Source organism: Siphateles boraxobius, unplaced genomic scaffold (assembly GCF_051911475.1).
Source record: "Siphateles boraxobius isolate OS27281-9 unplaced genomic scaffold, OSU_SipBor_1 9, whole genome shotgun sequence".
Taxonomy (NCBI): Eukaryota; Metazoa; Chordata; class Actinopteri; order Cypriniformes; family Leuciscidae; genus Siphateles; species Siphateles boraxobius.
The window spans coordinates 16,698,149-16,718,763 of record NW_027509219.1 but is presented as its reverse complement, the minus strand read 5'-3'; the positions used below and the strand labels follow the sequence as shown (position 1 = coordinate 16,718,763).

Below are 20,615 nucleotides of genomic sequence, written 5' to 3'. Positions count from 1 at the left end.
TTTGTTAATGAAAAAGGTCTGCAAAGTTTTAAAGATCAAAGTGCATGACAAATAAAGTTATTGTCTCCTAAAAGAAAGAAACGATTCTGAACTGCTGAAACGAGTCTTTAGCAATTCCAGTCTCACTTCCTGCTACATACCTATGTAACAATGAAACAATTTTGCATAATGCATAACGCTGAGGAAGCCTCTGGAGCTGAAATTCAGATATGGTAATAGGCATTTAGTGGTAGACCAATCAGAACAGACTGGGCCGTCTGTCAAATCAGAGCAGAGTAGGCTCGTGGAAAGGAGGGGTTAGTGAGAAGAAATCTTCGAACAAACCAATTTCAGACTCTTTGAGAAATAAGGTGATGTGGAATGTATACATGAGAAAGTTCAAGTGTTTTTTAACCTTTGATGCATGTAAACCTTAATCCAGGAGACCTCCAAAAAAAATTAAAAACCTTTAAAATAGCATAATAGGGGCACTTTAAACAAATCTTTATTTTACCCACAGGAAAACGAGACAACTGTGATGTCTCTACAGTGCATCTATTTTTTTTCCCCTCTTCTGTCATTAATATTTGATATATGTAATAGACAAGTTATGTGCCTATGCTAATTGTCCTGGGATTTCACTTTTGCTCTAACATCTAATATGAATGGAACATAATTCTACGAGATTTAACAATACAAAGGTCATAATTTTGGCACTTAATCACATGAAGACATCTATTAGACAAAGTTATTTTATACATGTCATTTACAACATTTCACATGTACCCTAGGTTTGTCAGGTAAATCTAACAATAAGGTTTCAATTTGCTAACAGCAGTCATATATTATTGTATAAATAAATAAAAATTGTATTATGAACAAACATGAATTAACAATGAATAGTATATTTATAAACAAACAATAACCTAGATGAATACGTGCTATCAAAATTGTTGTTTATTGTTAGTTCATGAAACCTAATGCATTAACTGATGTTAACAAATTGAACCTTAGATTACACTTTATTTTAAGGTTTCATAGTTTCAGTGAAACTATACATTTAAGTACTGAGTAATATTAATTAACTATGTGTACTTACTATAGGGTTAGGGGTAGGATTCTGGTTTGGTTTAGGGTTAGTTGCATATAAATATGCAAAATTTAAAGTTATTACTATAGTAATTGCATGTAACGTTTACGAAGACACTGTAAAATAAAGTGTTACCAAACCTTATTGTAAATCGGTACAGCTAAACTCGAGACAAGACCATCCTCTCGATACAGCTGCCACATTTCAAAATATGTTAGGCCTTTCAGTCTAAACATGAACATCACCTTCGCACAAGCTCTCCTACTGTAAGGGAGTACTTTCTCCATTAGGTTTGTTCCTCTCATTTGTTTCCCACTTTCCAAAAAGCAGCTATTCAAAGGACATGAGGTTTGCTGGTATCTGCGGAAAACAATGTGATATTCCTTGAATTGCTTGTTAATTACACAACTTTTTTTTTTTTTTTAAATACGAGAACACACTTACCTGCGGTCTTGTACTCCTGCAAGCCTCGGCTAGATGTCTGTGCCAGATAATCGCAGAGAAACGTGATCCAGTCTGGAACTTGTAAACATTACCTGAAACCACAGATTAAAACAATTGAAGTTGCATGAGTTTATTCAAATTAAGTTGTGTGACATTGCAAATCTGCCATTTATAGAGCCAAAAAGTCATTTCTTTAATACATTTTATTGTAGCAATGACTCATTTCTTTCGTGGAAGATAATTCATCACTTTTGTGTATATTCTGTGTGTGATTGCTGTGCAAGTTTCCTCCCCAAAGGCTAGTTAAATAAAGTATGGTGTTCTTGCAACTAGCTGAATTTGACACAAGGGAATCCCGCCCCAGCATTCAAAAAAGTGTCTGCATTCACAATTCGCATTCGGGTTAATACAATGAGAGAAAGTAGAGACTAGGGACAGATAACATCTCCCAGTTTCACAGACAAGGCTTAAACCTAGTCCCAGACTAAAATGCATGTTTGAGCTGTTTTAACTGAAAGCAACTTGCACCGAAATATCATAAAGATGAGTGGCCATGGGGTATGTGGAGATCCCCTCAGTTGAACGCGTGGTTGTGATGCAATTGTGTCCACAAAGCGCTGCGGCCTGATGGGTTATCCGCGTTTCCCATCCAAGGCCTGTAAATTCTCGTCTGTGCTTCTGGCCAAGGCTCTCAGAGCCACTGGAAATGTCACCTCCAACCTCCAAGCCATGGCCCTCCTGCAAGTCTACCAGGCCAAGGCACTCAAAGAGCTGTACGAGGGTAGTTCTTACTCTGGGTTGATGCAGCTGCTCCGAACAGTGACGGACCTCGCCCTACGTGCAACGAAAGTCACTGCGCGGGCCCTTGTGCAGATAATGTCCACACTGTTGGTCCAGGAATGCCATCTATGGCTGAACCTGGCAGATATGAGGGAGACCGACAAATACCAATTTCTCTACTTTCCGATCTCCCAGGCTGGCCTCTTTGGCGACGCGGTCGAGAACTTCGGCCAGCTGCTGTCTCTCCCCGCCACTGGCTGCAGCTCCCCCGTCCTGCTTGTTGCTGAGGGCGCCCTAGCGGCTTCCACGTCCGCTCCAGTACAGCCACAGCAGCAGCCTCCAGCCAAGCCGCAGCGCGGAGACGGCCGCAGGATAGCGGCACAGCCCCTGCCAGATCCTCTAAGCATCAGGCCAAGCGGCGCTCCTGAGATGGGTGACCTAGTGATGGAGGGAACAGCTCTTCAGGAGATGGTTACCACACCACTCCTGGTGAAGAATCTTTTGTTGAGTTTAATTTCTGTTCTTCTAAATTCTCTGAAAAAGAGCAGTTTCCTCTATCTCTGGGTCCCAAGAGGGTGGAGACGGCAATGTGCGACGCTATGCCTTGCCACTCTCATATCCCTTTTCTATCTCCAGCTGGCAACCGTATGCAGTTCGAGGACGAGATGTCTTCTCACGCACAGCCAAACCGGGCCCCTGTGCTCTACCTCGCTGCCCACTGCAGGTACATCTGTGGTCCCTCTGACCCCACTTGTATGACCTCTGGAGGCCTGGCTAGCGCTTCCCAGACTGTCTCGCTGGCTCATTCGGACCATCAGGCTTTGCGATTCAGTTCACCCGACGTCCCAAGTTCAAGGGCATCCAGTTCACCTCAGTGCTGAACACGGATGCTTCTGTCCTGCCCCCTTCTAGTACAATGTGCATTTACATTAACATATTTAATGTCATGCAATTAGTGTTATTAGCTCACTATCTTAGCCTTTCTCAGTGCATTAGGTGTGGTAAACGGATAAAATCAGTGATTCTTATTTCTTTGTCACAACACTAAAACTGGTACCGTTTTGGAGAGAAAATGGGTCTTTTTAATCTCTCTATTTAACATGGTGTGTGATGCTGAACTCTCATACAAGTTTTTGAATACTTTGCACTGTTCCGAACATTGATATTTTATGTGCAACAATAGAATGCGCTCCAGCTCAGTGGCCTTAAACCTAATTTTAAATCTTTTTTTAAACAACATGATTTAAATGGTGATAGTGTACTGAGTATAATCTTTCATCATCTCAGCTCTGTATCAGTCTTTCCATGCTGTTTTGAAGCATTTTAAAAAGATGGACGATAGATAGCTTTAATCTTTCTGACAAACAACAAAAGATAATGTAAATTACCGTATGTACAATTGTAGTGCACAATGTTTACTATAAGGGGGTAGAATCTGCAGCTCAGTACTCACCACTCATGAGTACTTTAAAATCAGTTACTTTTTTACTCTTGATCAAGTAGTTTTAACTCTACTCACACAACATTTTTTTAAATGTAATGATACTTTTACTTGAGTATATTTTTTCAGTACTCTTTCCACCATTGCAATCATCAGATATAAACATTGATGGAACTTCATGGAAAAGTATAGAGTCCAAAAGCACTTAACCACATTTTGACTAACATTTGTTTGTAGTATGAAGCATAAAAATAAAATTAGCAGTAACACTTTACAATAAGATCTCATTTGTTAACATTAGTTGTATTGCCTAACATGAACTAACAATGAGCAATTGTAACGTAGAGATCCACTGGAGACAAGTTTGTGAATCAGTTTATTGAGAAGATTCAAACCATAAATCAAAATACAAAACAAAGACTTGGCATGGCTTGGCAAAACATGAACAGCAGTTACAACAATCAAAACTAGACAAAAGGCTTGTTCGACTTGAACCGGCGCTGCACAGACCGATTGGTTGATGACATCAAAGTACCGCGAGAGTGATTCAAAAGCATAAGGAGCCGTCTGCTCTCTAATCGCTCATGCGGTACTTTAATGTCATCAACCGATCGGTCTGTGCAGCGCCGGTTCAAGTCGAACAAGCCTATAGACACAGACATGAGGGCTGAAACAAACATGAAAACATGAGGGCTGAAATAACAAGACTAACGACTAGACACGGGACACCTGTGAACAATGAAACGATGAACCAATGACAACATGAGACATCAGATGAGGGAACACAGGGCAGGATTACATGACTAGAACAAGGGATCACATGACACAAGAAACAGGAACAAAAATCAAAACGTGACAGCAATACACTTAGTACTGTATTTATTAATCTTCGTTAATGTTAGTCAATAAAAAAACAGTTGTGCATTGTTTGTTCATGTTAGTTCACAGTGCATTAACTAATGTTAACAAATAATTTTTACATTAAATTTCAATAATGTATAACTAAGATTAATAAATGCTGTAGAAGTATTGTACATTCTTAATTCTTGTTAACTAAAGAAGTTAACTAATTTTAACTAATAAAAAACCTAATTGTAAAGTGTCACCAAAATAGCTATATATATGGTACAACTGACTAATTTATGTAATACGTTACGTTATATTTCTGAAGAATTATATTTTAATTGACACGTAATAAATGTTCATTAGTGACTAGACGAGTAACAGTACCTCTTTCAGGATCAGTGAGCTGGAAAATATTTGGATGTTCAGGGTTTTCTGGCAGCACCACAATCCAACCTGTCAGTGTGATCTTTTTACATGGCCTGGATTTATACTTGAGATAAAAAGACACAAGTACAAAGAGGTTATGCACAGATGTTAATTTAAATGTAAACTTAATTTAAGTTTGAATTTGAAGTAGTAACACCAATAATTCCCTGAATTGTTTTCCAAAAGCAGTTAGGTTGATCATCATTTATTTAAATTACGTTCTTAAAGCTGAAGTGTGTAAATAAAATGATGACTGTTTTCAAACTTCCCCGTCTGCCATTGGTCGTGTCAAACAGACAAACCCCATCCCAAATTAATTAAATCAGTTTGGTTAAAATAATCTGATTATTTTAATTAGCATGATAATAGAATACATATATATATATATATATATATATATATATATATATATATATTTGACAATGTAAAGTCTAAATAATGGCTTATATGGCACCTCATACAGTAAATAAAGCTCTTAATAACAAATCACTCTAAATTGTAATGTAGACGCATTCATTTTCTGTAAAGCTGTTTTGAAACAATATGTAGGCCTATTTTAAAAAGCGCTATACAAATAAATGTGAATTGAACTAAACTGAACTCTATGTTTTCGCACTGGATTGAAGGAATAATTAATCACTTACATGTCTCCGCTCATTTGCTCTTAGAGCTTTAGAACCAAAATAGATGAGAATGGAGCCAGATAAGACAATCCAGTAGCGCTTCCAGGATGAGAGCTGGCGTAAAGAAAACAAGAGTGCAAATCAACTTAAGAGACAGATTTAGTGCTTTTCTCTATTAACTATAACAGACATGACTATTTAATTGACCATTGTGGCGAAGGACGGCCGAGGGACGTGAGAGAACGGCGCGAGGCCGGTGGTGCGATTGCTAATGAGCAAAACGTACTCGGTTACTAACGTAACCTCGGTTCTGCCTAGAGAGGGAACGAGTACTGCGTAATATCTTACGCTATAGGGAAAACCTCTTTTCCACGAGATATTGAAGCCAAAAATTATCCTTAATTTTGAATTAATGTAAAACGCTGTGCAGCAGTATGCAGATATAGGCAGGACGGCTCGCGTGCCTATTGGCTGCCCTGCGGCAACAGCAGCAGCCTATCGAGAGAGGCGCTGCGTGACACCATCCTATGGGGGGATTTTCCTCCCATTTCGTCACGTCCCGCCAGAAAAGGCGCAATCTCGCCCTATAAATATAGCTCGATAAGGCTGGTACACTGGTTTTCATCGCCGAAGCGAACCAGAGCTGTGTATGCACGGCAAGATACGCAGTACTCGTTCCCTCTCTAGAGAGAACCGAGGTTACGTTAGTAACCGAGTACGTTCTCTTACGAGAGTATCTCTCGTACTGCGTAATATCTTACGCTATGGAGAACACAATGCAAAACGCCGTGTGTACTGGGATCCGACACCAAGGTCCCAAGGGCAGTAGCCCGGGGCTCATGTAGTGCATAATCACGATAGACTCACAGAGAGTCGGAGAAGAGAGGCTGCAAGCATCATTGCCCATGAAATAGCATCCTATAGGAGCTAGTTATGTTAATAGTGTTTTACACAGGCAGGGTGAACGTGTTCAGCCTGAACTGGGTAATAGTACGGGTTATTCAACACCCATAGAGCCGTTTTATCGCTCAGTGAGCGATAAATAAGCAAAACTCAGCATCTGGGCCGGCACAGCGGGGCAGATAGCACTGAATTCTATACCGACAGAAGCTTGGCTTGTAAGGCGGGAACCTCTAGGTTATAAAACCTTATAAATGTAGACGGCGAGGCCCAGCCCGCAGCCGTACAGATATCCTGCAAGGTAACCCCACTATACCACGCCCACGACGAGGCAACGCCTCTCGTGGAGTGCGCTCTGACACCCAAAGGACACTGCAGGCCCTTAGAAGTGTAAGCCAGTGCTATGGCGTCGACTATCCATCTGGATAGGCTCTGTTTCGATGCGGCCAGTCCCTTGGAGCGTCCGCCGAACAAAACGAAGAGCTGCTCGGTCTGTCTGAAGGCAGACGAGCGGGACACATAAGCTCTCAGTGCTTGGTTTGAGTATGACTTTTGAGTCATTAGGCCCAAACTCCATACATGACGCGCTTACAGAAAGAGCTTGTAAGTCCCCTATGCGCTTCAATGAAGCGAGAGCCAAAAGAAACACCGTTTTGACAGACAGATGCTTCATGTCTGACAAATGGATTGGCTCGAACGGGGCACCTTTCATGGCTTCCAAAACCGTAGAAAGGTCCCACACCGGGACTGAAGGAGGTCTAGGAGGGTTCAGCCTCCGAGCTCCCTTGAGGAATCGCACGACTAGGTCGTTCTTCCCCAGTGACTGGCCAGACACAGGTTTTGTGAACGCTGCTATGGCCGCCACATACACTTTGAGCGTGGATGGGGTCCTGCCCTTATCCAGTAGCTCTTGCAGGAAGGCGAGTACTTCCATGACCCCGCAGTCTACTGGTGAAAAGCCCTGAGCTTGACACCACGCAGAGAACACAGACCATTTCGAGGAGTAGAGCCGTCTAGTAGACGGGGCCCTCGTCTGCGTGATCGTGTTTAACACTCCCTCCGGGAGGTTAGCGGGTACCCGTTGATGGCCCATGCGTGCAGGGACCATAGTTGCGGGCGAGGATGCCAAATCGAGCCCTTGGCCTGAGAGAGGAGGTCTTTCCTCAGCGGTATTGGCCACGGGGCAGTGCTGGTCAGCCGCATCAGGACCGGAAACCACGTCTGGTTTGTCCAGAGCGGAGCCACTGGGCATCCGTTTTCCCTGATTCGCTCCAGCACTTGAGGCAGGAGTAGATGGGGGGAAAAGCATAGAGGGGACAGCGGGGCCAAGCGTGGGCCAGCGCGTCCTTGCTCTTGGAGAAATATTTCGGACAGTGAGCGTTCTCGTGAGACGCGAACAGGTCCACCTGCGCTCTGCCGAATGTCTCCCACAGCAGTTGGATCGTCTGCGGGTGCAGCGACCATTCCCCTGCTGGGACATTGTTTCTGGACAGTCTGTCTGGTCCCAGATTCAGGCGACCAGGCACATGCGCCGCTTTCAGCGAAAGTAGGTTGTGCTGAGCCCAGACCAGGAGGCGTTACGTTAGCCCGTAAAGGTTTCGGGACTTGATGCCACCCTGGCGATTTATGTATGCCACCACTGACATGTTGTCCGACCGGACCAAGACGTGGTGGCCCTTTATCTGGGGACAGAAGCACCGTAGCGCGTTGTCGACTGCCATCATTTCCAGACAGTTTATGTGTAGGAGCTTTTCCCGTTCTGACCACTGGCCAAAGAACGGTCTGCCCTCGAGCAGCGCTCCCCATCCCGAGGTGGAGGCGTCCGTGGACACACCGTCACACTCGAGGGAGTCCCCAGACTCACACCTGACTGATACCAGTCGGTTTTCTGCCAAGGTTTCAAAGCTGACACGCATTTCAGATCGACCCGGAGGCGAAACCGACCAGTGGTCCATGCCCCGGGCGGAACTCGCGCTTTCAGCAACAGCTGCAGTGGGCACATGCGAAGCAGACCCAGCTGGAGCACTGAAGCTGCTGAGGCCATGAGGCCCCGCATTTTCTGGAACCTTTTGAGCTGGACAATCGAGCCGCGGCGAAAGGATTTCATGGCGCGCTGAATGTCCCGTTCGCGCTCTGGCGACCGACGCGCTGCCATGGATAGCGAGTCCATCACTGTTCCCAGAAAGGGAAATTTCTGGCTGGGAGACAGCGAGCTCTTCGCCCAATTGACTGAGAGACCCAGATCCTCAAGATGTTCAAGTAATGTGGCCCTGTGTTCTATGAGCTCTGATCGTGATCGAGCTAGTATCAGCCAATCGTCCAAGTAGTTCAAAATTCGCATGCCCTGAAGTCTCAGGGGTGCGACAGCCGCGTCCATGCACTTCGTAAATGTACGGGGTGCCAGGGACAGGCCGAACGGCAGGACTTTGTATTGGTATGCCTGGCCCTCGAAGGCGAATCTCAAGAATTTCCTGTGACGTGACGCTATTTGTATTTGAAAATAGGCGTCTTTCAGATCTATTGACATGAACCAGTCCTCCTGGCGAACTTGCGCGAGGATTTTCCTGGTTGTAATCATTCTGAACTGGCGCTTCATGAGCGTTTTGTTCAGCCGTCGCAGATCTAGAATGGGTCTGAGACCCCCGTCTTTTTTCGGTACCAGAAAATACCTGCTGTATAGACCCGCGTCGCTCTGAGCCTGAGATAAAGGTTCTATAGCCCCTTTGCTCAGTAGTTTTGCTATCTCGGCTCGAAGTAGATGAGATACTTCGTTTTTTACCGTCGTTTCGACTCGCGCCGCGCAAAGGCGGGGGCGTCGAGTGAACTGCAGCGAATAGCCTCTTTTTATAGTGTTCAGCACCCATTTTGATACCCCGGGAAGCTTTGCCCATGCATCTGCGGGAATAGCTAGGGGTAGAATGAAATCTGGGCTCTGGCCGCGGCATAGCGGCGGCCGGAGAGCTCCGGTGTGCTGAGAAATAGACACTGTGTTTGCAGTGTGCGAGGCGGGGGGTGCGCTGATCACAGCGGGCAGCCCGACCGCGCTCGGCTTCTCTCTGACAGGTTGTGGAGAGAAGGTGAGCGGGACGAGCCCCGTGGTGTTCGGCATGTCTGTGCGGGAATGTGGGCGCGGGATAGCGGGCACACTCATTGCAGTGAGAACACTGTCGGCTCGCACCGATTGAATATGTGTTGGTTTCGTTTTTACAGAAACCGTGGGACATGTTTCGTGTAGTGTTTGTGGGCACTGTATTGTGGGCACGTACACTACATTTATTGCACAATCGACATGAGTCGATTTTATTTGTGCTAGCTCTGTATTGTGATGGGCTGTGTCTGTGTGTGGGAATGGGCACTGAGACGTGGGCATTCTTACAACACTCATAACACCGTCGGCCGTGGCCGGAACACCAGAAAATACAATCTTTATTGGATTTATCTGGGTAGCCGTAAAAACGGCTTTTGTGTGCAGGCAAGCGGGTAAATGGACCGGCTTGTTGACTGCTAAATACGCTGGAACAGTCACATTGCATGGAACTGGACGAGCGAAACGTTTCGGTGAAAAACCGGCCGCAGCGGGATTTGAACACCGTCGCTTTCCCAGAGAGGCTAGGAAGGCTTTGAGACCTCGGGCTTGATTTCAATCCTCGGCCGGGGCCCTCGCTGAGGGGGCCGGCGTCCAGCAGAGCGAGAGCGCGGTCTCTGTTCTCGGGCCTGGCGGCGTTGAGAAGCAGCGGCGGCGGGTTGTGTGGGTTGAGGCTGGGAGCTCCTGGCAGGTGGCTGTTTAGAGCGACCTGCTGCGGAACTAGAGCGCTTCGGGAGGAAGTGCTTCATCGCCTGTGATGTCTTTTGAACCTCCTGGAATCTGTCCGCGAAATCTTTGACGGCAGATCCGAAGAAGCCAGCTGACGAAATGGGCGCGTCGAGGAATACAGAGCGCTCCGCTTCAGTCTTTTCAGACAGCGTCAACCACAGATGTCTCTCAGCCACGGTGAGAGAGGCCATATTCCGCCCAATGGCCTGTGCAGCTGATTTTGTGGCGCGTAGAGCCAGAAGAGCCTTTTCGGAGAAGGTCGGCCTGGAAGATCTGCAAGATGGCCATTGTGTGTAAAGCTGACGCGGCTTGTCCGGCGGCGGTGTAAGCACGACCGTGCATGGTTGATGTCACTCGGCAGGCTTTAGATGGTAGCGGAAGCGCTCAATGGCGGAAGCGGCGGCGGACGGCGGCCGCTGTCCGTCGGGGAGGGACTTGAGCGATGCCGGCGAAGCTGGCGTGCGAACCGGCGAGCTTTGGCGGGCAGGAGAAGGCTCGGGGCCGCGCTGGGCAACGGCGCTTTTTACGGCGCGGCGCTACGGCGGGCTGAAGTGCAGGCTCTGAGAAGGATGCCAGGCGAGTCCTCAGAGTCACCATAGGCAGTAGCTCACAGTGAGGGCATCCGCCGTCGACGAGAGCGAGAGCCGCATGATACTCACCCAGGCAGGAAACGCAGATGACATGACGGTCCCCGTCGCTGAGAGTGGCTCGGCACGAGCCGCAGGATCTTTGTATCTTGAAAAAGACGCAGCTCTTTTAGCTGAGAGAGAGACAGTGAAAAAATTTGTGTCGCAGCGGCGAACACACACACACAGTAATGAAAGGATATAACGCCGGAAAGCGTAGCAGGTACGGCGGCTAAAGGCGGCGGTGCCAGCGACTTCAGACACAAAGGCTCGTCCCGCTGTGTGCTTGTCCTCAGACGGCGTTGCTTCTCACTCCGGATCCAGTGATGCGTGATGCTTCGCTGAAGAGATGAAAATCAGTGTACCAGCCTTATCGAGCTATATTTATAGGGCGAGATTGCGCCTTTTCTGGCGGGACCTTAACGAAATGGGCGCGAAATGCCCCCATAGGATGGTGTCACGCAGCGCCTCTCTCGATAGGCTGCTGCTGTTGCTGCAGGGCAGCCAATAGGCACGCAAGCCATCCTGCCTATATCTGCATACTGCTGCACAGAGTTTTACATTAATTCAAAATTAAGGATAATTCTTGGCTTCAATATCTCGTGGAAAAGAGGTTTTCCCCATAGCGTAAGATATTACGCAGTACTCGTTCCCTCTCTAGAGAGAACCGAGGTTATGTGAGTAACCGAGTACGTTTTGCTCATTAGCAATCGCACCACCGGCCTCGCGCCGTTCTCTCACGTCCCTCGGCCGTCCTTCACCACAATGGTCAATTAAATACCGATTCAAAATTAAGGATAATTTTGGCTTCAATATCTCGTGGAAAAGAGGTTTTCCCCGTAGCGTAAGATATTACGCAGTACGAGAGATACTCTCGTAAGAGAACGTACTCGGTTACTAACGTAACCTCGGTTCTCTCTAGAGAGGGAACGAGTACTGCGTATCTTGCCGTGCATACACAGCTCTGGTTCGCTTCGGCGATGACCTGTGTAGCACACCGGTCTCGTATCTCTCATGGAGGAGCGGAAGCATAAAGGAGGAGCGACGACGTTGATGATCGAGAGAGGAACAGGCCTGTGTTTTAGTTGTGTTTTGGTTTTTTTTGTATTCGTATTTTATTTTAGCCAGCAGTCGTCCGCGAGGGGCTGCTGGCAGTTATATTTATTTTCGGTAGCCAGCAGTCGTCCGCGAGGGGCTGCTGGCGGTATGTTGGTTTGTTTGTTTTATTTTAAATAAAGTATGTTTAATTGTTCGCCGGTTACCGCCTCCTTCCCTGAACGTTGCTACAACCGTATATCCATCTTTATTTTTTTATTAATTTACTAATAACCAAAGTTATACCCATTTAAACTTAGACTTCTAAAGTCTACAGTAGTTCAAGCTTTTTCCAAACACATGGATTCTTCAGTTTGAAATGGATTTAATAGCATGTAAAGTGACCAAGTACCTGAGCCAAGTATATACATTACAGTCAACATGGGTTATTTGATTGAAAAATATAGTAATATTGTGAAATTTCACATTTTATGAAATTTTGGGTATTTTAGTAATTACTTTTTATTTTACTGAATTTTCAGCAGCCATTACTCCAGTCTTCAGTGTTACATGATCCTTCAGAAATCATTCTAATATGCTGATTTGGTGCTCAAGATACATATTTTATTATTATCAATTTTGAAAATAGTTGTGCCACTTAATATTCTTGTGGAAACCGTGATGCATATTTTTCAGGATTAGAAATCTTTTGTAACAATGTAAACATCTTTACTGTCACTTTTGATCAATTTAATGCATACTTTCTGAATCAAAGTATTAAGTTTTGTACTTTACGAGTACTTGTGCCTTGCCTTTTTTTATGTAAAAAGCAACTTTTTTTTGCCTCAATCCATCAGAACTTTCTGGACGGGTATGATTACTGCATCCATAAAATTTTACCTAAGAAGTGTCATGTTTTCTTGGACATTAAATCTGGCAAATGACAGGATAGTCTACCCAAAGATTTATTGTAAATGTAGATGTTGAACATTATGTTGAAAGTGTCTGAAATTACCAGTTTCAAATTTCAGTTCCTGTTTCATTCTTTCATGTCAAGATTTTGAAGTATTTACTGTTATCAGGGTTTAACTAGGCTCATTCAGTTTTGGCAAAACATTCTGTGTGCAATTATAAAAGACATTTGGGCAACGCCTTATCCACGCATCACACACACAAGAAGCATGCCAGCTAACCAACTGTAAAATAGTAATTTGCATATTACAGAGTTTGATATGATTGAAATCTCCAAAATCCTCAGTGGGTAAAATCCTCAAACCACTGCGCACTTACAGTTGGTTTTTTACCCTCCTTCATCAGTGTCTTTCTCCGCAGGGGTCCTTCAATGGTTATGCTGCACAAAGAACTGCATTCATAGCTGGAAACGGAACCTGGGGTGCTGATGAGGAAATAAAAGGATCATATTTACCGTACGTTATGCCCAAGCATGATGTAATGAGGATATGCAATTCAATTGGGAAAAAGGCAGTTGTACACTAGACAGACCCATTTGAATACTTAAAAAGTCAACAGTATGAATTTGAGTTGTGTGCTTTATGGATACACAATTAACAGCAACAAGGTTTCCTACCTATAAATATAACTTCTGCTTCTAGGAGAGTTACAGATTGGGACTCGCCAATTTGGACCAAGTGTTGCGTACATCCGGCCTCTGAAAGTGATCAGAAGGAGGGATGTGTTTTTCATTTGTATTAAGAAAATAGTCACAGATAAATAACAAACATTATACACTGACATTCTGAACATTGCTACTTAAAACAGCAAATGTGTAGAACTTTAAGAGGGAAAAAGGACAATACACAAACACGCACATGCACACGCACACACGAATATGTGGTTTATGGGGACTCTTCATAGGCATAATGGTCTTTATACTGTACAAACTGTATATTGTGTCTCTTATCCCCAAACCAACCATCATAGAAAACCCTTTTGAATAAAAAAAAAAAAAATTTAGTATATGCCCTCGTGAACCATGATTTTGTTGTAATTACGTTGTAAATAATATCATTATACACATTTGCGTCCAAACCATATTTACAAGAACACACAGACAGACAGACAGACACACACGCGCGCACAGATGCAATCTATATAATATTCTATTCAAATGAATAATAATGATGTGTAATTAGCCTTACCTCTCAACAGTACTTGATAATTCATCACTAAAAGAGCTCTCTCTACTGCCTGCAGAGGGACAGAGAAAATACTTTTTTTCTTAAAATAAAGTCATGAAAGGTGGTAACAGAAAAAAAAAATTCCACAACAAAGATGACTGGTCTTTTAGGAATAAATGAAAAGGCAAAAACCCACTGCACAAAATCATGAACACCACTCCCATCTAGTGGTGACAAACACAATTCCAACACAGCAGTAATATTTTATGGTGGTAATGGTGGAACACTTCTAAAGTAGGACACAGAAATCCTTGCACTAATCCTATGTTAGTGGAACAAAGACTGAGATTGTGTACAATAGGAATAAACTGCAGTACCCAGTGAGATGCCGTTGGTAAATACTGAATCATGTGTGTGGTTTCTGACAGGACTGTGAGACTCTAAGAAGCTGTCATCCAGTAGGTGTCGAGCCTTTTCTTTAGCAGGGAATGTCGCACTTTTACTCTCCACTACACCAAACTGGCACATCATACTGAGACGGGTGAAGTGAAACAGAGAGAGGCAGTCAGATTAAGAAATGTGTTCCCTTGTGAAAAAGCTGTGCAGTTTTATTGAATGTGTACTTGCAGATAATATAATACTAATGAAATAAATGGCCATTTAAGTGTACTTGAAGAGAGTACACTTTTATGACTATGTTTCTTAACACACTTAAGTACTCGTTAAAAAAGTGCATTTTGTAAAAATGTCACATTAAAAGTTTAAAATTATTTTAAATCATTGCTTTACTCTGTCATTCTTTTAAAAAATACAATTATTTTGATGTGTTGACTAACATACTAAAACACATGCAACATAGGTTTAACTTTAGTGTGTTAATCAATATTACGTTTAAAGTTAACATATTTGAAAAGCACTAAAATGCAACTTAATTTAAATACTTGACAACTTTCAATAGAAATTACATCAAATCATATTTTAGTTTACCATAAATGCTCATCAGCTCATTAGTAAACTTACACCATTTCCAAAGAAAATAGAACTGTGAAATTACATATAAAGATAAGCATAAGTGGGTAAAAAAAGCACACTACAGTTCATCTAATTGCATTTAATATACATTTAAAATATAATGCATTCTTATTTCATTGTCTCTGAAAACATTACATTAATTTCACACTTCTACGTATATTCAGTATATAATTCCTGTAATAAGTACTCTTTTTAAAACTATGCTAAATTTTAAAAAGGTTAAAGGCAACTGCATTTTTATCTACATTTTGGAGCAAAGTTATATTCTTTTTAATTTATTTGAATAATTGTGATTGGTAACCTTTACACAATGTACTGAGATACTTACTTATTCCCCAGGCTGTGGCTCTTTCTGTGTCGGGCAGGGGGTGGTGTTGGGAGGTGGGCAACCACTGATGTATCAGGACAGGTCGGTCGTCGGTTATACCGACTAAGGTTATACACTTCTGAGGGTCCTGTACACACACACATTCACACGCATGTTTTATTGGGACTTTCCATTGAGATAATGATTTTTATACTCACTGTACAAACTGTAAATTCTATCCCCTAACCATAAACCTACCCATCACAGAAAACGTTCTGCATTTTCATCATTCAGTGTGATGTATAAGCTGTTTTCCTCATGGGGACCAAAAAAGGTTCCCCCAAGATCAAATATTTCTGGCATTGCCATCCTTGTGGGATAATTTTGTTCCCATAATGTAGGGCATACACACACGCATGCACGCACACACGCACGCACGCACGCACGCACACACACACACACACACTCCATATCAAGGTCTTTAAAAGCCCTTGCTTGTTAAAACATTGAAGCTACATTGAAACATAGACTGCTTTTAGCTGCATTTGTAAAGCCTGTTCCTGTTCTGTTCTAAACAAATAACCACAAAATGCTTACTAGGCACCAATTAAAGCATGTGGATACTTACAAAAGCTATGGCTCTCAGAAAGCTAACAGGACTAAAACATTTGAAATCAGTCCCATAGTTCCACTGCTGCAAGTTAGGCATCATGTCAAAGAGGACGGCTCAGTTTCTCGAACCAGCCACAGACAGTCTCATACTACTTACTGACCAGTGTACTGTATATATGTGTGTATTTGTTTACAATTACGGATTGTATACTCTACTTGTGCATGCAAGCAGATGTATTTATAAGGGGGTGTATTGTATGCTTATATGTAGAAATGTCTATCTTTGTTTTTTGCAGAGGGATTTATTTACTTATTTATTTTTATTATTTACACCTTGTCCGTGTATAATTTGTGCATTATTGGCTGGTGAGGGGGTGGGGGGCTAGTTTTGGGGAGCATTGTGAGAGTGTGCGTGGGTGTGTGAGTGTGTGTCTTTGTACTTATGTGTTTGGAATTATCTTTAATATTGTACTCTATATCATCTTGTTTTGTTTGTCATTTTTGTAAGGACCCCCTCGAAAATGAGATGGAACATCTCAAGGGGCTATCCTTGAAAAAAAAGTAAAAAAAAAAAAAAAGTAAAAGTAAGTGATGCCAGTAGGGAGTGCATCATTAGAGGCCTTTCAAACACTAGATATATAGGCCAGGAAAACATAGGGGCCAACAGAGACTTCTCAAGAGTGGCAATGGAAAATAAATCAAGCGTTGCGTGTCTCTCAGCTGATCCACATCTACCAATAGGAATACGACGCCTATCACTGTATACATGTAAAACTAAATAAAAATAATTTCAATAAATCATCATAAATAATGCATTTGAGTATAAAATGCAACTTGGAAACGTCTCCTCTTAAATTGCATGCTTACTTTTAGAAACAATTTCAAGTGAGTTTATGTAGAAAAATCCAAATGAATTAAACTTGACATCCTAGAATAAAAATAATTAAAAATATCTGGATTTTGACAATGCTTGATACAAATCATATTCTTTCCATATCCAATCTCAACCTAGATTTCTTCACAAGTTTGGCCAGTTCTGTCACAGCTGTTACAACCATGGTTGTACACCATGTAAAACATACACCATGATCTCATTCAAACTCTTCACTTGTCTTGACATACAAGGAACAAACAGTCTTTTTAAACATATTTCTACTCTGTACTGCTGTGATCCTCCATGAGTGAAATTTGTGTGATTAAGCGTATGAAAGTGAAAACTATACTTGCACAATGGATGTTAAACATCATAACGTCATTCCTGTTAAGGTGAACGGGTGACACTAATGGGCTATTTTTATATTTTATTTATTTTTATTATTTACTACACAAACTAACCAAGTTACAGTGATACACAATAATATGTTTTAAAATAAATGTGTCTTTCCCAAGCACAGATCAATTTTACTCATTCAATTTGTTTTTATACTCAATTCAATTTATACACAGTTTTTATATTCTGGGTGTTTATGTAGGCTTTGATACCACATTGGGTTTTAAACTTCATGGTCGCAGTACTGAAAAGAGAAAAAGCCTTAAGCTTATGCATTTTAAGTCAAGATTTAACTTTAACCTTAAACTACAAAAGTCTATCTGAAATTTACCAAAGGCCACCATGGTCCAAAAAGACGGCTCCTTCAGAGCCACTCTACAGACGGCAGGTGGTTTTTATCTGCCAGACAGAAAAGAATAAGCTCATGGGAGAATTAAAGGAAAGTCGCTCTTTTTAAACAAGCGTCTGTGGGGCTGATGAATGCTAGGTTACAACCAACACATCTTCAGAATCCCTCCAACCAACAATGATTTCCAGACATACTGCAGAATACCACCACCTCTCCTGTCAGGTACAGCTGAAATACTTCCGCTAAATTACTGACGAATCTCCATTTTTCCACTGGTGATCATAACTCAGAAAAAAAGACTAGAGTTAACCACTTCCAGAAGGAGTTTTTGAGAAGAGTAAACTGAAAGGATGAAGGCATAAAAAGTGTACCTCCAAGGTCTTCTTTGGAGGATACCAGACGAGGTGAGCTGTTCCCAGGTTCAATCTTCAACGATAGCCTGTATAAAAGGGTTGTGGCAGGGTTATAGTCAATCAAATATAATTTTTTGGCCACATGGTTTAAACTACAGAAACATTTGTACAGTCTTCAACAGTATTTCATTATGTTTATACATTATGTCCTTTTTCAAGCTCAACAATTATGCTCTGATACTGGAAAAGATAATATAGATAATTTTTACAGAAAGACTATTGTTTTTGAAGCAAAGCACACAAATAATAGCTGTAAAAAAAAGGTGCAAGTTAGTTCCTCAAGTTAAGATTAGTATTTGCTGTTATTATAATTTTTGCACTGAGCTTCACCCCATTACCTTCCTCAATATTTTGAATATAACAGGGGAATGTAGTTTAGGGTCCAATTCTCCCTATTAACTACTTGGTTATTAGCAAGCATATTACTAGAATATTGACAGTTTATTAGTAATTATAAATCACATATTAATTCCTTATTCTGCATGACCGTATTCTACTTCCCTTCATCCCTCAATACTTAAATTTAACAACTACTTTACTAAGTATTAATACCCAGTAAATAGGAGTTTGATGCAAATAAATTCTTTTGATCAGGGGCACATTGGGTTTGAGATCAAAATTTTTTTTCAAAGTTCATGAGTGTTTTAGAAAGGAATGAAAAATTCTGCAAAGTCACATTTCTGCAAATGCCCTCTTTATAGACAGCTCTATAGAGCTCGCTGTTACAGCAGTGCCAGATGGCAGGACATGCTGTAAGTGTAGACTAATGGTTTTAAGACTGTTACCCTTGATCGCTGAGGTTTTCCAACCCCAGATACTGCCAGACGATGATGTCATTCCCCACAAACACAACTATTATCCTGCTGCAGTCCCATCTATTCCACCAAACCCATTCTCCTCTGGCGGCCCTGCATCCTTTGGTGTTGTCAGAGGACTCAAAGTGCCTGAGACAACTTCACATGGAGCCCAGTGACTGTCTGAATGTCTAAATTTAAGCACTTAATTATGGTGCAATGAATACACTTTCATAAATAGGACCTTTTTAAGTAAAAACAGAGTTGTCTTTTGTACAATACATTATTTTAATGATCTTTTAACCAGACAAACTATTTTAAAACTCAAGTTCAAGAACCAGATAAAGATTTTAAGACAAATAATTTAAAGCTTTATTCTTTTACACCTGAAATAGTGTCCCCTTGGTATTACATCTTCATGACTTCATGTCTTTCTCATTAATATGGTACAGACTCTATGTAAACACTTGTGTCTGCATGGCTTAGTTTCACTTGAGAAGTTTCATCTGATACTGAAGTAAGCCAGGCAAGTAATTTTTTTAAAAAAGCATGGAAAATACTTGTGGATTATGTCACTGTGCCAAAAAGGTGTCTTTCTTCATTTTCTCATATTGAGTTGTGTTTGAAAGCTTTACCAGACCAACAGCTTTAACTCATTACTTTTGTCAGTCAGAATGGGGCTCTAGAAACAATTCAGTGAGGTAAATTACACCAAAGCAAAATAATCCTTCTTTCCTTAAAGGTAACAACTAAACTCATAAAGATATAAATCTTTTTTTATAAATCTTTTTCTGCCTACATAAATCATATAAGAATAAAATATATTACATTGTCACAATTATGGTACAGTTCTTTCTGTCACTTTAAAAAAACATGTTAATTACTATTAGATAGGTTAAATATTATATTAGACTTACACAACTTACATAAAAATAAACGCGATATCTGTTTCCCCCCTTAAAATGGTGATTTTGGCATTTCATATTTAGAGGTCATGTATTATACATACATAGACTTTTTTTATGGGAAACATAAATGTGTCAATAAATTACAACTTTGACACCCCACTTGAAACAGTCAACAGTCAACACCTAACTGGAAAGTAACTAACACATCCACATGGAAACAGTAGAAATATGGGCATCCAGAGTTTTGCAATTCCCAATGTTGCGTTTATAAGTGTCTAGACAGCAAGAAATTGGACCGCAATAAAACCACCTGCCCTTTGTGCAAGACAGACAGACAGGACCACACAGTAGGTCTGAAGAGAACTACTGGAGGCAGGGAAAATTCATTTAATGATGATGAAAACATCAATGCTATGCTTGTCTTTGTAGAGGTAGAAAGCCACATGTATGCATAATGCATAACATGTGTAGCATGTAACATTGAAGCATTTGTAAAATGATACTTTTACATTTATTTTGTCATACATCACCTAATGTGTATGGCACAATTTTTTCAGAAAACCATATTAAATAAGACTGTGCTAGGAAAATACATTTTACATAATGTAAAGGAAATAGGGATTATATTGTAGCATTAAGTCATGCCAAGCTGGTGCAGCTGTGGCCGGGAAAATTAGGTGCTTGGTCGGCCTTTAGGCCATGGAGCCAAACCAAGAAGGCTTAAAGTCCACAGACAGCACATGTTTTAATAAATACTATAGGCAGCTGGGTAAAATTAAGTGTTAAAA

The 20,615-nt window shown here is 41.8% G+C and overlaps 1 protein-coding gene across 2 annotated transcripts in view; it reads right to left on the bottom strand.

Moving 5' to 3' along the window:
- Positions 1-464: 464 nt before the first annotated feature.
- ralgps1 (Ral GEF with PH domain and SH3 binding motif 1) overlaps positions 465-20,615 on the bottom strand; it is a 138,828-nt gene continuing 118,677 nt past the window's right edge. For both annotated transcript variants that reach the window (XM_077222845.1, XM_077222844.1), the window contains 10 exons: positions 18,084-18,151; positions 15,503-15,629; positions 14,520-14,674; positions 14,164-14,212; positions 13,593-13,673; positions 13,295-13,400; positions 5,651-5,743; positions 4,965-5,070; positions 1,514-1,605; positions 465-1,429 (listed from right to left, as the gene is read on the bottom strand). In XM_077222845.1, coding sequence (XP_077078960.1) covers positions 1,400-1,429; positions 1,514-1,605; positions 4,965-5,070; positions 5,651-5,743; positions 13,295-13,400; positions 13,593-13,673; positions 14,164-14,212; positions 14,520-14,674; positions 15,503-15,629; positions 18,084-18,151 — 907 coding nt within the window. In that variant the 3' untranslated portion in view covers positions 465-1,399. The remainder of the gene's footprint in view (positions 1,430-1,513; positions 1,606-4,964; positions 5,071-5,650; positions 5,744-13,294; positions 13,401-13,592; positions 13,674-14,163; positions 14,213-14,519; positions 14,675-15,502; positions 15,630-18,083; positions 18,152-20,615) is intronic.